Genomic DNA, 16,144 nt, shown 5'->3' on the forward strand with positions numbered 1-16,144 from the left:
TCAGTTCTGAAAATGTATTTTATTATGAAAAACTGTTTAAAACAAGCTTAAACTTAGGGGAAAAAAAGGACAGAAGAAAAATTAGTTCACATACTAAGAAATCCTTTTGAAGTAAAAGCACACACAAGATGATAGAATGATCAGAGAAACAAATGCTCCATCATCTAGCATGGTTATGTGGCAATCTCCCAACCTTATGTTAGAATGCAAGACCTAGATTCTTAAGGTACCTGCACACTCGCCTTGGAGGATTTTATTCATGTATTAATTTGTTAATTTTACACAGGGATGTTGACCTAGACAGCATGAATGCTCCTTTGTCTACACAGTGCAGGCTTCCTGTTTTGTCACATTCCAGTTGTGGTTTTGTGTTCAGACTAACACTACCTATCAAAGTTCAAGCAGCATTATTTCAGACTCTATCCAAATCATCCACAGCTCTACAGAAAATGCAATCATATTGTGCAAAAAGCAACTTCAAGTATGTTAATTAAATTAATCTAGAAATAACTCCAAACTCCTAGTAGTATTGTTCCACTAAGTATATCCAAGCTAAATACAAACTCCTTAAGACAAAACACACTAACAGTATCACTTTAATGCTGAATGCAGCTAATTCTATCAATCACAAAACACTGTCCACTCAAATTTGGAAGAGGCAGGATATGAGACATAGCAAGGATGAATGTGTGTACCTTGTAGAATAGCACGTATTGCAATACCAAGTTTCTGCATGTGTCACAGGGTAAAGCAGTTTTACTAAGGAAAAAAAAAGGGGGTGTGGGGGCAAAAGGCTTTCCCTATATTTTTATACTAAGAGCAGTCCTAAACAGAACAGCTAATCTAATGAATAGCGTTTCCATTTAAAATTCATGAGAGCTTACACAAAAAGGAGCTCTACTATCATCACTGATACCACTAAGAAAAGCCTGTGCTGAAGTGGAACGACATTATTCAAGCTGTGAGAATAACCTTCCAGAACAGGAAATTCTCAGCCACTCACCATCCAAGTTAGGGAAGTGGCCAGAATGTAAATACCCAATTCATATTTAATGCCCGTCATGTCCAGCAGCAGCAAAGAGGCTCAAATGCATCAAGGTCGTAAGTAAAGGTACCAAGCCTTCCCTATCTTCTCTTCCTTGTTTCCCGCCAGGAAAGGACAACTAATGCTAACCAAGTAGCCCATCTGCTCTTATCCATAGGTAACTCCTAGCTGTCTATAGTAGCCTCTTTCCAGACTGCAAGGCCAGCTAAAGATGCTAGCTTTGGTGTGCCTTAGAAAGTAAACAACCTGATTAATGTGTCTAATGTGCTGGAATGCTTTCTTCAGATTCTTTACAGGGCAAATTTTGCCATTTATTTCAGTGAACTTAATCCAGTCATAAGGGGCATTCCTACTCTTAACAGGATACTTCCCGAGACAGACATTGGATAAGCCAATTTGAAGGGCGAGAGTTTTAATATTTCCTTTTGCTCAGGAAAAGACCTCCGATCTAGTTCTGCACTGCCTCTACTGAAGCTCTTGTGTTAGAAGAGGTTTCTGGCCAATGAAACCAGAAATCAGGAGACAGATATACTCATTCCTTGAATGAGCTTTCTTCTTTGTATTTCACAGCACAGCTACACCTCCTTCACAGCGGCTGGTGATCATGTTGGCAATTTCAGTCCAACTGTCCATATGAGGGTTATAAACTTCAACAGAATCAGAGGTTACTGGAGCAGCAAAATCATGACTGGGAGCTCGGCCTCCAGAGGCATAAAGAAATCCATTCACAGCCACAACACAGACACCAGCTCTTGGCATCTTCATTGATGCAACTTCAACCCACTTTTCCTAAGGAGAAAGTCAACAAGTAGTTTTAGGGTAAGCCCCAATTCTGATATAAGTAACTTTTAAAGCTTAGAGTCTGAAACATATACAAAGAACATTACACATACACTTCACGGGCTCAAATACGGTATGTGTACAGTATCAAAAGGGTTATCAAGACTGTAATGACAACACTTTCACAAGTGGTCAAAATGATGCTAGTAACTAAAGAATGAATCACATAATGTCTGTACACAACCACACACCCTCCCTTCCTTCAGTCACTGCAAGATGCAGTCTGTCTCCAGAATAGAGAATGGTACGCAGTTTGAGGTGGGAAATAAGGAAAAACTACATTTTACTCCAAAAGCAAAACAGAATGGCACACTGGATTATGCTCTGCTTTTAACACTAGCTCCTGTTCCGAAGAGCATTATTGAAACATAAGAAATTATTCCCGTCTGTTACTGCTTATGTTACTCAAAAGCTTAAGTGTTCAAAGTGATTTTTCTAGTCATACTGAAACACCACATTTTGATGCAGAAGAAAGATCCTCAACTTTTGCAACAAAGGGCAACTCTTAATTTTTCAGGGATTTTTCTTCTCTCTCATCAGACTGACCATTCTATCGCAGAGGAGGAATCTATCGCCCCATCTTAACCCTAACAAGTATTTACCAAACTACAGTATATCTATGCATCAGTGTTGGTTAGCTTTCAGTTTCCCAAAAGCATGCATACAATCTTTGTAAACACTCCACTAAGTCAGACAGCAAAATTCTGCAGACTGGTTAGGACAGACAGATGCTGAAGTCACGGAAGCTTTGCTTCACTCAAATTACCAGCCAGTAGCGAAAAGGAAATGGAATTTCCAACTTTTCACTTTTTTCTTTTTAAAGAAAGGAAGCAGGCTACCTCTACAGCATCTTACACAAAGTTGATGCAATCTACAGTTATGAAAGAAAGGGACTCTACCATACCTCTTCAAAAGAGTATTTTTCTACAGTAGCAAGTGCATCCTGAGATTCATTCCAGCCACCCACAGCATAGATACAATCATTAAGAGCAGCTACACCAAGATACGCTCTTCGGGTGCCCATTGGAGGGAGCTCAGACCAACGTTTAGATAGTGGGTCATAGACTTCAACAGAACGTAGCTCTACTCCTTCATTGCTGATACCACCAACAACATAAATCAAGCCTGTAGAAACAGAGTTTTTCCTCTATTAGGTTTCATAATAGAGAGGATTGAAGGAGTGAAAATGTTTGTCACAACAAAAGTTTCATCCTGACATTACGATGGTTTAAGAACGCCAGATAAAAATCCTCCATTTGTCCAGTAGTAGCATTCATAGAGCTTTCAAATGAGTAACTTAAAGCTCAAGCACTAGAAGCCCTGATGAAAGCACTAATTAATCAACTGCAGGGGAGAGAATTCAGAAGGCTGCAACTGCTGACCAGGCCTGGATCAAATCCTTAATAAGCACATTTATAGATCAAGTCTTTAGACGTATCTGTCGTAAAGTAACCTATGGCAACTCTTCAGATTGTCACAGACACACACGAACCCAAATATGGGAGGTAAATAAAAGCAGTATCAGGAAGGACAATGAATTGTTAAAGACTAGCTGGATAACCATTCTGGCAGCTGTGTAAAAACTGTTTTCATGAGATAAAAGGCAGAAGACACAGAGAACTTCATAGTCTTCAAGTTCTGCAGAATTAAAAATATGGTACTAGAAGTGCTAGTGCACAAGCTTGTGCAACACACAGCACAGTACAAGGCAAAAGTAAAAATTCATGACTGAAACACAAAGCTTCAAAATCCAATGGCTCTTGGAACTGTTCATGGATACAAACTTAACAATACTCACCTTGCATTTCACAACACCCAAAGCAGTAACGGGGCACAGCCATGCTTCCCACCACATCCCAACTATTTTCTTCAGGATCAAATCTTTCAATTGTGTTGCCAATCTCTGCTCCAACCCAGCCTCCTGCAAATAACAGCAAACACAGGAAAGAATTTAATGGCATGAAGCTGTGTGTTAACTGCATTTCTAGACATATGGTGCACTGTTCCAGGACAGACTAAATCTGAAACCAGCATGCAATCTACAATGGAAATAAGTTATAACTAAACAATGACTAATCCACAAAGATTTGGTATACTAATGCTCACTCAAACAGCTGTTTTTCAAAACTGAAGTTTGCAAATTTGCAACACCAAGATGTAATATTTAAGATCAAATCAATTTACAAGGCCTATGAATGCTACCTTTAAAATTAACTTCACCTAGAAAACCCCCAAAACTTACCCAAAGCATAGATAGCACCATAGCATGTGCACACTCCCAGTCCACAACGGGGATGGTTCATGGAAGCTACAGTGGTCCACTGCTTAGTAACAGGATCATAACATTCAGTACAGTCAAAAATCATTGAGTCCTTCTCACCTGCATCATAAGGGTAAGAACAAAGACAGGGGAAATGCAATGTTTTGCACTGCAGATATAGAAGCATTTTTCAACTCCTTCCGGGACAGACAACATTTGAATACACAATCTTTCTTTCAGCTAGCCAAACGGCCAAAGTAGCAAAAGCTTTGCTTATATGTAGAGCTGAATCATCACTAAGAACTGCCTTCATCAACAGTTCCCTAAAACATTACTGAAAACATCAGAAGGGTGAAAAACCACAGTGATACACACTTTTTACTCTGCAGCACAACTGACAGGGTTTTCAACACCAAAGAACGTGTTCTGCGGTGACAAAAACAGCATACATATGCATTCTTTAATGATGGGCTGGTAGACCTACTCATCACATCCTTGTGCAAACAAGTAACAAGCCTTTCCAGGCAGGCAGACCACAAGTGGTCTGTCCTGTACTACTGCCTTTTATGCTATGGGCTTCTGCTAGACCACAAGTGAGAAAACAAATGCTGATAGTAGTGGTGGTACACAAAGTCTGCAGAATATCCAACATCTCTTGGTATATCTGCACGTGTCCATATGCTTACCTATGAGTTGCTATACCACAAGGGGACAGCAGCTTAGTAAGAAATGGCCAACATGGGAGCCCAAACAGGCATTCACAGAGCAGTTATGGTAGAGAACCAAGGAACACCAATTCAATTGTTATATCTAAACATTGTATAATCTACTGTTGGGTTCCTCAGAATCACTTACAGGAAGATTTAATTTTAAAAATCTCCATTCATGAGTCCTCTAGTATCCATGTAACAAAGAAAGCATGTTTCAGCTGTTACCTCCGATGGCATAGACCATTCCTCCCACCACGGCCACACCCAGCCCGCTCCGGGCCTGGTGGAGAGAGGACACTGTGGTCCAGTAGTGACTGAAGGTGTCAAATCGCTCCACACAGCTGAGGGCTCTACTGTCACTCCAGCGTCCTCCTTGCAGTCGGGTGTACCCACCTACAAAGTAAGTGGAAAGATATGGCTAAGAGCTTCCTGCTCATCCCCATGCTCCTAAAGCATTGAAAAAAATTACAGTAACAGCCATTAGCCACTCTTAGTAGGCATTGGACTTTTCCATGTAGCATTGTTTGTCCAGCACACATGGAAGTATGGTCACCTTGAGGGTCACATAACTTCTGCCTGAGCTGACCACTTCACCACAACATTACAAATATTACCATTCATGTTCTTAGTAAAATACAGAGACCAGTCAACAGCCTCTGCTGTCTTAAGTCAGTGCTACTTCCCTGCAGGATGAACAAGAGCATTTCCTTCCAATATAAAACTGCAGTTTCGCTGAAAACTTGCAATTTCAAGTATCCCATCACATAAACCAAAGTATCCTGGTCAGAGAAAACTTCAACCTTCAGAAGAACAAGGAGCATGGTGACTTTGCATATACCATTCCAGCAGCGAACCCTGGGCAAACCCTCTGCTGATACGCAGCTTTCCACCCAAGGCAAATAATTTCTAACAAGCAAATCTACTAGGCTTTGAATGCCATGTTGTAAGGACAAGAAATGTGAATGCTGGACTTCTCTGCAATTCTAAGCAGAAAGCAGCTCACGTGGTAACTCATCCAGATGAAACATTTTGTTATTTTTATATCTTTTGATTAAAAAAATAATCCAGTATCTCCTTCAGTACTGTAATATGAGATACTACATCATTGCTTTTACAAGGTTCAAACAGCCACATTCTAACCTACTGCATAAAGGTACTTCCTGGCTTTCCTCCGGGGACGACCTTTAGAAGCTTGCAGAAAACTGCTGACCTTGTTCTCTTTGGGAGATTTACAGACTTCACAATATTCTTTCAACAGCGTTTGCAGGGCCACTCGAAGGCTGAAATCTGGAATACCTTGAGGAAATAAAACAATAAAAAAGGCACAGTGAAAAGTTACAGACAATACGTAACTTGGTTGTAGAAAAGTTATTAGCTTCTCCTAGAACAGCAGACAAATCAAGATTGCCTACTTTTATAAGACTTTGAAAAAGCATGTTTTTAAAGTGAGCTGTGCTTATTTGTTAAAAAGTAGAACTTGTTTGCAATAGAGTAAATCTTTTCACTCATCATGCTATTAATAAAAAAAAATCCATCAAAATCCAGTAACTCTGAACAACATATGGTTTGCTCAAATGCAAATATCTGATATTCTTTCTCTCCTTCTATCACTTACTTTCTATGTATTTTAATAGCCTTTGTGCTGGTAGCAGAGGGAATCGGACAGGCTCCAGTACTTCCACGACGTGTTTCTTTCTTTTTCCCACATCCTTCAAAATCCATTGCATTGCCGCTAGGAAAACCTGGTACTCGTCCTCGATGCTTAGGTCCTCGCTTCGCAAGATCTTAACCAGCTGCTCCTTGGTCAGCGCCAGGAACTCCTCCCCGCCCTGCACCTCCAGGAAGTGCGCCTGGATGTAGCTCTCGGCGAACTCCATCAAGTCGTGACAGGCGATCTGCTCGGAGAACTGGAAGAGGCCGATGCAGTTCAGCGGGTCGATCTGCCCCTTCAGGAACTCGCAGCAGAGCTCCACCACCTCGGTGAGCTGCAGCATGTCGGCGGCGACGATGAGCTCCTGAACGTTGTGCTCCCCGATGCTCACCACCCCTGCGGGCAGGCAGACGGCAGCGGGGCTCCGCTCGAGGCTGCGGCCGTCGGGCAACCGCCGCCCCGCCCCGGCCGCCGCGCCACTGGCCCCGCCGCCCCCCCCGTCAGCTGTTACCTGTGTAGATGAAGTCCAGGAGCGTGTGGAAGGTGGCCGCCTCGACGCCCGCGATCCGCACCACGTCCCGGCCGGACTCCTTCATGCCGCCTGCGAAGAGCGCCGCGAAGTAGGGGCTGCTGGCCGCCAGCACCAGGCGGTGCACGGCGAACGCCTCCGGGCCCACCTCCAGCCGCACGTCGCAGAAGCTCTGCCCAGCCCGCAGCCGATTGATCTGGGCCAAGAGAAGGCGGGCGTGCCGGTCGGAGAAGGAACTCCCGCCGCTCTTCGCCGCCGCGGCGCACGCCATGGCGCTCTCCCAGGTGGCGGCACACGCCCCCTCCCCGCCCCCTGCCGCCCCGCGGGGCAGCGCTGGCGCATGCGCCCCGGCGCCCAGCTCTGCCCGCCAGTGGCGCATGCGCAGCGGGGGGAGGCCGTTAGCGCCGGGGGGGCGGGCTATGCGTGTGTGCTCGCCCCGCTGGGGCGGGTGCGTGTGGCCACGGCCGGCTTCGTAAAAGAGGGCTTAAAAGAGGGCTCAGCACCCTTCTCCTTCGGCGGGCGTAGGAGGTGGATCTGCCCTGGTTGTGGTACGTCTATCTGATCCTTTGTCTCTGTGTTTGCCTGGTCACTTGGCCCTGTGGAGACTGTTCACCCCCACAGGCACCTCTGGCCACCACACCATGAGCTCTGTGCCGGCTCTGTGAGGAGTTTCTTGTCAGTGGTTAAAGCTGGTTCCCTGATAGGTTCACTCACTGTGCCTGGTGCCGAGGTAACTGGTGAACAGCAGATGTGCCATCACCTTATTCACTGCCTTCACGATCCCCGCCCCTCAGTCATATTCCCCTCCAGGATGCTTCCGGCATGAACTGGCTTCCTAGCCACCTTAATCTGTGCTTGTGAGAGAGAAACATGGCAGTGTTGGGGAGAAACCACAGTCGCCATCTGCCTGGGGGAACCCCAGAGATGGGAGGCAGGGGGAGCTGCCTGTCGTTAGCCCAGGACTGTGGCATCAGAGCCAGCCCATGCACCCCCTTTATAGTGTGGTGCCATGTTTCGGCCTTCCTCTTCATTCCAGCATGGATGTTTCATCACAATGTCCTGTAGCTGTACCACGTGGGCCACTGAGGTCAGCACTGATCCCGAGGCAGAACATGCTTCCATCAGTCTGTATAATTCACTGAGTCACTGCATGCCTGAGCACTGACCGAGGGATATGAGCATCACCTACTGCATTAGATGCACATGGTCACTGGGTCTGGCAGAGCTGGCACTGATTCTGAGAGAAAAGCATCCCTCCTGACTTTTCCACAACTGTTCCAGCAACATGACGTGCAGCCAAAGCAAAAGGCAATCAGAGAGCCTCTTGGAACACTTCCATATCTATTTACTGTGAGACTGGGAAAGAAAAACATATCTGCTTACAGTTACAATGGTCATGGCCCCTCAGGCTTTTCTCATGATTCTGTGTTTCGTTGTAATAACTTTTAAGTGTGCTTCTGGAAGGAATCTGAATCGTGATAGTCTCAGGGGACTGTTGGTTTCTCTGTTCATCAGCATTACATTCTTGACAGTAGAGTGGTAAAATTACCTTTCAAGCTGGTCTTTAAAAAATACCTATAGAAAATATAAATCTAGATAGAAAAATAAAGTTTCTGCAAGCACACACAGTTGGATGCCTGCTGATATAGCTCAGTATAAATTTTAAGCTAGGCTAATAAATGTGTTGAGATTTTTCTTTCGTTGATGAATCAGTAAAAGAAACCAGACCCTGCTCGTGCTGACATTTTATTCATCGGAAGTGGCCTGTGAGTAAAAGGCTTAGAATTGTCCTAAATGCCAGTGGCTCTGTCGCTGGCTGATGTCAGCTGTTAGACACTTGGCCAGTGCTAGGATTTCACACCATAGCACCAAATTTACAGACACAAAATAGCATTGCTGAGACTGCTAATTCTGCCCTAAGGGCCTGTCCTGTCCCGTACTAATGTGGTTGAATGGCTCTGCCTCCAGGAGAGGGCACTGCTTGAGCATGTTTCTCCTGTAACCACACAAAAGCTGTGCAAGATAGAACTAATGCTCCCATATACTATTGTGCATCTCCCAAAACAAGCTGTAGATTTTCAAGAATAAACTTGAAAGTACGTTTGACAGTGTGAAATTGTACTGTATAACAAGGAGGCTTCCAATTAACTAACACCAAGAATGACAGTCATTGCAGTGAAGGAGTTAAATATGTCTTCAATTTTAATTTAATAGGCTCCTAACATGATATTTGCCAATAAGCCTGCTGAATGCTGACTGACATATAGGACAGGTGACAAGAAAGGCATGCCCTGTACTCCTCAACGTGTCCCACGCTTGCACAGAAGTGCTGCTGTCACAGTACCAAAACCCCTCAGTGAGCAGAATCTCACAAACAAGCTCTTCAGGCTTTCTCTTGAAAAACCCCTGTGCTGTGTCCTCCCTGTGTTATCCCACAGAGGCCCATGACTGCTCAGATTTCCCTGGCTGAAGGCTTCTCAGGAAAACCTTCCCAGATGCCTGGAAGGTGTTCTGCTGAGTTGAGTAAGGTGTCTGTGCCCCCTTTCTCAAATCCTGCAGATGATGGTGCTGTTTCTACAGGATGATACATTTGAACATGCAACAAAAATGGGTGGCTAAAAAGTGTTGCATGTGTGGGTGTTGTAGTTCTCCTTTGTTACAGGAAGATTTTTGTCAGATCTAAGTGGGTTTTTTCTTTTTTTTTTTTCTTTCCTGAACTCCGTAAAGATGGAGGGCTTTTAGTGTTAAAAAAACTAAAAGAAAAATAATTGATTTAAAAGTGTGGTTTTGCTGGTCTGCCTCTAGTCAGAAGCCTGTCCATCATACCCATAGCTTTGGGGATCATTTTGACTTAGTATTCAAGCAGTATCCTTACCATACTTGGATGCTAAAATTTTCTCTTGCAGAGGAGACATGAAACTCAGTCCTTGACTATTTGTTGGTACGACAAACCCTGTGGGATGTTTTGTGATAGGGAGTCACTTTCATGGGAAGTCAACCAGAATGTGCCAGGTCAAATTCCCCCCCCAGTTTCAGCGGGTATGAAATCCTCACTTCCCGTTCCAAACTGCAGTGCATCTCTGTACTTTGTCCTCTGTGCTAAGATATCTGCTATAATCTTTTCACTGGTACAATCACTTGCCATTTTAATTAACAATTACCCACTGTAGTTACTACTTGTATTGTAATGCACTTGACCTATAAGAGGAGAGGTGTTGGACAGCCTCACCAAAATGGAAAGGAGCTTACTCTGTGTTTTGGTGTCCAGGTCACAAAACCTTCACAGGATACAACCATTTTTGCTCCAGTTCCCTAAGTTTCATAAGGACTTGAACTCAAACTTCTCCCAGGGAAGCCAAAATTGCAGAAGTACAGAGCAACCAAGAGTTTATGAGGACTACAAATATCTGTAGTGCACTAAGCTACATCTCTTACACTTCTGAGACACCTTCTCTCTGTTAAGGCCTATGTTTGCCCAGGTGTCCCATTTACTCTGGATGCCATTGCATGCCCAAGGCAATGATGCAGATCAGCAGTCTCTGTTGATGCATAGTTTAGTGGAGCGGTGGTGTTATGTGCCGCACCATGAATTTGCAGCCCCTAGCAGGGGTAAGATGAGAGAGGCTGCTGGAGTTCACACTCATGCAACATGGAGGAGAGAAGAGTCTCCCTGCGTACTTTCACGGTATTTCTCAAAGACAGTGGTGGTTAACCCATTGTCACCCAATGGGACTGGTTATCATGTTGTCTACTCAGTCAAAAGCCTCTAATGAGCTACAGACACTAGAGTCTAATTAGATACCTGCATAAACCTGTTGTCAGCTTATGTTCTTATGTGATACATAAGCTTTAGTGGATGAAGAAGCTTCCTTTCAGCGTCTGAACGTTTCCCATCTCAGTGGGTAAAGGCATTGTGCTTCACAGTGAGATAAGACATTTTCCAGACTTAAGCCAGGCATGAGAATACTCTCTCTTGGCAGGTTTGGGCCAGGCCCAAGAGCTATTGCCTTCATTCCTGTGAGGGTTAAATGAATCTTGATGATTATGTGTGTGCGTTGGGTAGAGGTCTGAACTGGAATTGACCCAAAGATGGAGAGCAAGAGGGGTCCCCAAAGTTAGTCTTTCTGCACAGGCAGCCCCAGAATATAGGGCTTGTGGTGATGATCACTACTAGCAAGGTGGTGACGGCTCTGTCCGTTTGTCAGCTGAACTGTTAATGGCTAGAGGAACTGTAAAGCTCATTGAAGTGCCATGATGAATGATTCCTCTCCCCTCTTCTCCTCTCTTCATCTTTATCTTTAGAAGACTTTGTGAACTTTTTTGCCTATTTTGGAATTTGTAGTTAAGTATTTTTGTCACTTTCACTGTAATACGGCTTCAGGTAAGGGTGATGTTAAGGTAACTGCCTGATATCAGAGTTGAAAGTCCGGACAGGTTTAGCATCCTTGAACTGGGTATTGAGAAACTCTCCCGAGTATCCACATTGCACCAAAGGCACTGAGAAGCAGGCTGTGCTAGAGTCCAGCTGTGTGGGGTGATGCCCTCCTCCAATGACCCGCCATACCCCAGGGAGCCATTTGTCAGGCAGCAAAAGTGGGGAGCATGTCTGAGCTGCAAGAACCTCCAGAGGGAATGTGACATTCCCAGTGAGTAATGCACAGATAATGGCTTGTGATTTCAGGAGCACTGCCAATATTTCAGTGCTGTGTGCTCCAGGTTTCACCTTCTCAATAGTGTTGGGTAGAAAGGTGATATAAGGTATGATAAAAAATAATAAAAAAAGGAAAAAACTTTTTCAGTCTTAAAGTATTCCCTAGCAATGAAAGACTGTGTCATCTGACCTACTTTTGTGGAGAGGTTTGTGTTCTGGGTACACTTACCTAGCAGGAAGTTTGGAGGAATTCCAGTGAAACTGGGAATGTTGTGCAACATGCGTGGCTACAGTTCCTCACCAGTTAGAAGATTCTTGTGTTTAAGCCATATATCTGGAGCAATTCCAGGCAATTTGATTTAAAGTAAACATCCTGGATGCAGTGTGTCAGATACTAGCACAATATTGTTTTAGTCTTTCTCGTGTCTCCTGTGGGAATAATCATTCCATGAAGAAGGAAAGTGATCTAATGAGAGAATTAACTCAAGAGCTTGAACAGTGAATTAATCACAGCTGTCTGAGAGGGGAACCAAGGCAAACTCCACAGAGAACTCACTGCATTTCTAAGGAAGGAGGCCAAAAGAATACTAAGACTCAGTGGTTGGTGATCAAAACAGATGCAGGAGATATATGCTTTTAGTAGCTAAAGGGAAGCAAAACTATCTTGCAGAGAGAGTTTCCCCCCCCCCCATTTCTCTGAGAAGTTAAATCTCAGTAGTAGGGGATTGCTGCAACTTTCTCTTGGAGATGTTGAAAGCTGCCAGATTGTTGGGGTCTGATCCTCACTGTGTGAGGATCCTCACACTTATCTGAAGTAGATGATTGATTTCATAGCTTGGCTCTTTTTTCACTGTTGGCTAGAGTTGTCCTGCAGCTTCACACTGAATCTGCTCGCTAAGGTGACTTTATCAAAGGTCTTTTTTTTGCCAAAAGGAACAATGAGTTGTACTTGAGAATTATCAGTCTTCAGGCACGTGGGACTTTTAGCCTTGCCATTAGTAAAGTCTGGCGATATTTCAAATTGTAATCCAAATCCTAATGCTTTCTGGACTCTACTTAACTCTTCTCATCTAAATCACTGTGTTCCATTGGTTAATAAAGTAGAGCAAACACACAACAGACCCATGAGCTGTCTAGAGCATGTGGCTTTTTTAAAAATAACTCCAAGTTATGCAAACCTTTTGAATAGAGAAAAGGAAAGAAAATAACCAGAAAATGAGCATAAATTCCGCTAATTTTATTCCCTTTATTTTATATAGTCATTAGATATATACCAGAAGCATGTTTGTTCTCCTAGCAGGTATTGCACTTGCGTTGACAGAGCTTACGAGCTGATTTCATTGAGAAGATGGATAGAGTTAAACTCTGCCTGATACCCACCACATTCCACAGCCTGTGTGTGCAGCCGGGTCATTCCAGAAGCAGTGCCTCCGTGGAATGTGAGACATGCCCTGAACTTCGTGAGTAACTCTTAGTCTGCAGGTCCTGCATCTGCTTGCTTTGTGAGTCAAGACATCCAGGGCTCCACATACACTGAAGCCTTAAAAGATTAAAACTTCCACAGTGTAACATTTCAGCTGTAAATGGCATTGGTCGCTACTACACATCCCAGATCCTTGGCGGGTCTGCTGTTCCCTTGCCATGTATTTCCCTGGGTGAATTTTTTCCTTGATTTACCTTTCCTCGGTGCAAGCATTTTTCATCTCCCATTTCAGAATTTCACCTTTGGGGGCTTGGACTAGTTCTCTCGTTAGAGAGAGAGTTTTTATTCTAATGTTGTCCTTCAAAGTGTTTGCAAAATCTCTACTTCATTGCCTGAGTAAACAAAAGAGTTGACTAGAATCAGAACAATCCCTTTGGGTTTCATAACAGAAGAGCTGTCTGAGATTAATGACAACATATTCATAGTAATATTTTAATATTTTTTTAACCAGTTGTGCACCCATGTTATGGTTGGACTTAATGATCTTAAAGGTCTTTTCTAACCTTAATGATTCTGTGATTCTGTGATTTCGTTTGCACTTTGTTTTTCTCAGTTTGCTTATCAGAAACAAAACCCTTAAAAAGCCATATCTCATCTACATCTTTCCCTTTTTCTGCAGGCTCATTGTCTCTCAGCAAGGGAAATTAGCCTGTTTTGGCATTATTTGTCTAAAATAATCATAACAATTATTATTTTAATAATTTTGTTATCCTTCAAGGTGCATGGAACTGCATTATTTAATAACTTGTTCTATTTTTTAGATGCTCAGGTTTTTGCAATATTTTATTTCCTAAAATCTCTTCTATATTCTTGCATAATAACTTTTGTCCAAGGACCACCTTAGAAAGCACAGCTCCCTTTGCAGTGTGAAATCAGGCTCTGAAACAGAACTTGTCCGTGCTAGTCGTGGTTCTGCAATACTTGCAATGATCAGATAAGTCTCTTACTAACTCTATCCTGCTGACTCAGTTTGCTTCTCACTACTTATTTTCCTCTCAGGTATATATTGAAGATCAATGAATATTTATAAAATGCTCTGAGTGAAACCTGCACATTAAAAATGCAACAGAATTTGAAAATGTCATCATTATAGATGCTTATTATTTTTTAAAAGGAAGCTATGTTGCAATCAATATCCATGGAGAATTATGAACTATAAAAATAGAGTGAGGACTGTAAAGGTACTACAGGAAATTGTGGCTGGCACAACTAAACTGAAGGTGAAAACAGTGGAGTAACCTGATGAAGAAAACCTTGCGATGGCACAGGATACAGTGGGCAAGTTTTGTTAATAATTAGTTTAGTATTAACAATACTAATATTAACAATATATTTGTTAATAACTAGGTTAGTATTGAAATATATGTGGCATAAAGTATTTGTATTACAGAAGGATGATGAAATCCTTTTCAGTCTGCAAGTAATTAAAGATGAGGTTCATCATCATAAGTAACATTCATAATTTTAAAGCAGCAGGCTCTCATAACCTATACTAAAGACCTCTAACAGAACTGTCAGGAGAGATCGTATTTTTAATAACTCCTGGCATTTCAATGAAATTTCAGAAGACTCATAGTATTGTGCCAATGTTTAAGGAAAGAAAATTAAATAAACAGAGCAAGCAGGATGACCCAGCTAGCTGTGTTACGGTTAACGTGACACCAGTCCTCAGTAGCACAGTACAAAAGCTGATACTTAGCCAGGTAGTAAATAAGTCAATAACTGGCAATAATTTTTTATCAACATTGTCTTGTTGATAAATCCAATTTAAATTATTGATAAAGGTTGTAAGTCTGTTTCCTACAGATCAGTGTAGGAACATGTTTCACAACGTATTTCACAAAGCATTTGATCTACCACTGTGACATTTTGATAAAGATCTTAGTCAAGTCTAGTGTCACTAAAGACAGAGACATTTCAGTTGTCTGGGCAGCATGGGTGCAGAAGCAGGGCATGTGCTTCTGAGCTGTGTTGCATAGCAGGCACTTAGCAGATCAGATCAGTATTAGCTGGGGATGTCTGCAATCATCGGTAACTTGGATCTTTCTTTTCCCTGGTTCATCTTCACAGTGTATTGTTGTAGACTTATTTTTAGTGATTTGTGTTATTTTTAATTTTGTTTTATCTGAGTTATCCTAGCCTTTTTGTAGATGTAAAATCACCATTGATAGCATTTCTGAGTTACACAGAGATTGTCTAAGAGGTAAATTACTGTGAGTATAAAGCAGCTAGGCAGAGCAAACAGTGGCTTAGGAAGGTTGGTCTATTCACATAAAGGTGTTGTAATACAACCAAGTTCAAAACAATAAGCCTAGGAGCTAAGATCACGGTTCACACCTCTGGGACCAGGGAGCTGTATAGTGGGAAAGAGTAACACTAAGAAAACATGAGGAATCATAACACATGGACACTGGAGGCATGCAAATTATCAGAACAATGCTCTTGTAGACAGGGGCAGTGCAATTAGGGAGAAATGCATAGAGATGCAGGGACATGGTGATCTCTCTGTGGGTCACCCTTTACACTGCCATGGAGTATGGCTTTGATTTGTACAATTTAGGGAGTACATTCATGACTGGAGAAGGTACAGAGAAGAACCATAACTATGATTTGAGGAGAGGGAATGTCTTATAATAACATATGTAAACTAAATAGAGCTAAGATAGAGCTAATTGCTAAGAAGCAATTTGATCCAGTGTATATGCTGCTGAGCCGAAAAGCAATACTGAATACTGAAGAACTCTTCAATACAACAGGCTTTAGCAAAAACCAATGGCTGAAAGCTGAAACAACAGATAATAAATTAGGGATAATCTTTAACACCAAGGAAACAAATTATCAGGTGCATTGGACAATTCTCCATTGTTTGGCGTTTTAAATCAAGACTGAAAGTCTTTCTGGATGGTAACTTGTATTTGAATAAAACACATCTGGATCACTGAAAGAATGACCAAAAGGTATGGGACAATTTCTAT

At 42.6% G+C, this 16,144-nt stretch overlaps 1 protein-coding gene across 1 annotated transcript; it reads right to left on the bottom strand.

Moving 5' to 3' along the window:
* Positions 1-1,609: 1,609 nt before the first annotated feature.
* IPP (intracisternal A particle-promoted polypeptide) lies at positions 1,610-7,414 on the bottom strand (the record flags this gene model as incomplete). The annotated part of the gene is given in 10 exon segments (XM_082002854.1): positions 1,610-1,834; positions 2,790-3,010; positions 3,684-3,806; positions 4,128-4,265; positions 5,081-5,248; positions 5,996-6,151; positions 6,471-6,902; positions 7,018-7,347; positions 7,350-7,381; positions 7,383-7,414. Coding segments are annotated over 10 exon segments (1,857 nt in total).
* Between the last annotated feature and the right edge of the window lie 8,730 nt (positions 7,415-16,144).

This window comes from Phaethon aethereus, assembly GCF_964289735.1.
Source record: "Phaethon aethereus genome assembly, chromosome: 8".
Taxonomy (NCBI): Eukaryota; Metazoa; Chordata; class Aves; order Phaethontiformes; family Phaethontidae; genus Phaethon; species Phaethon aethereus.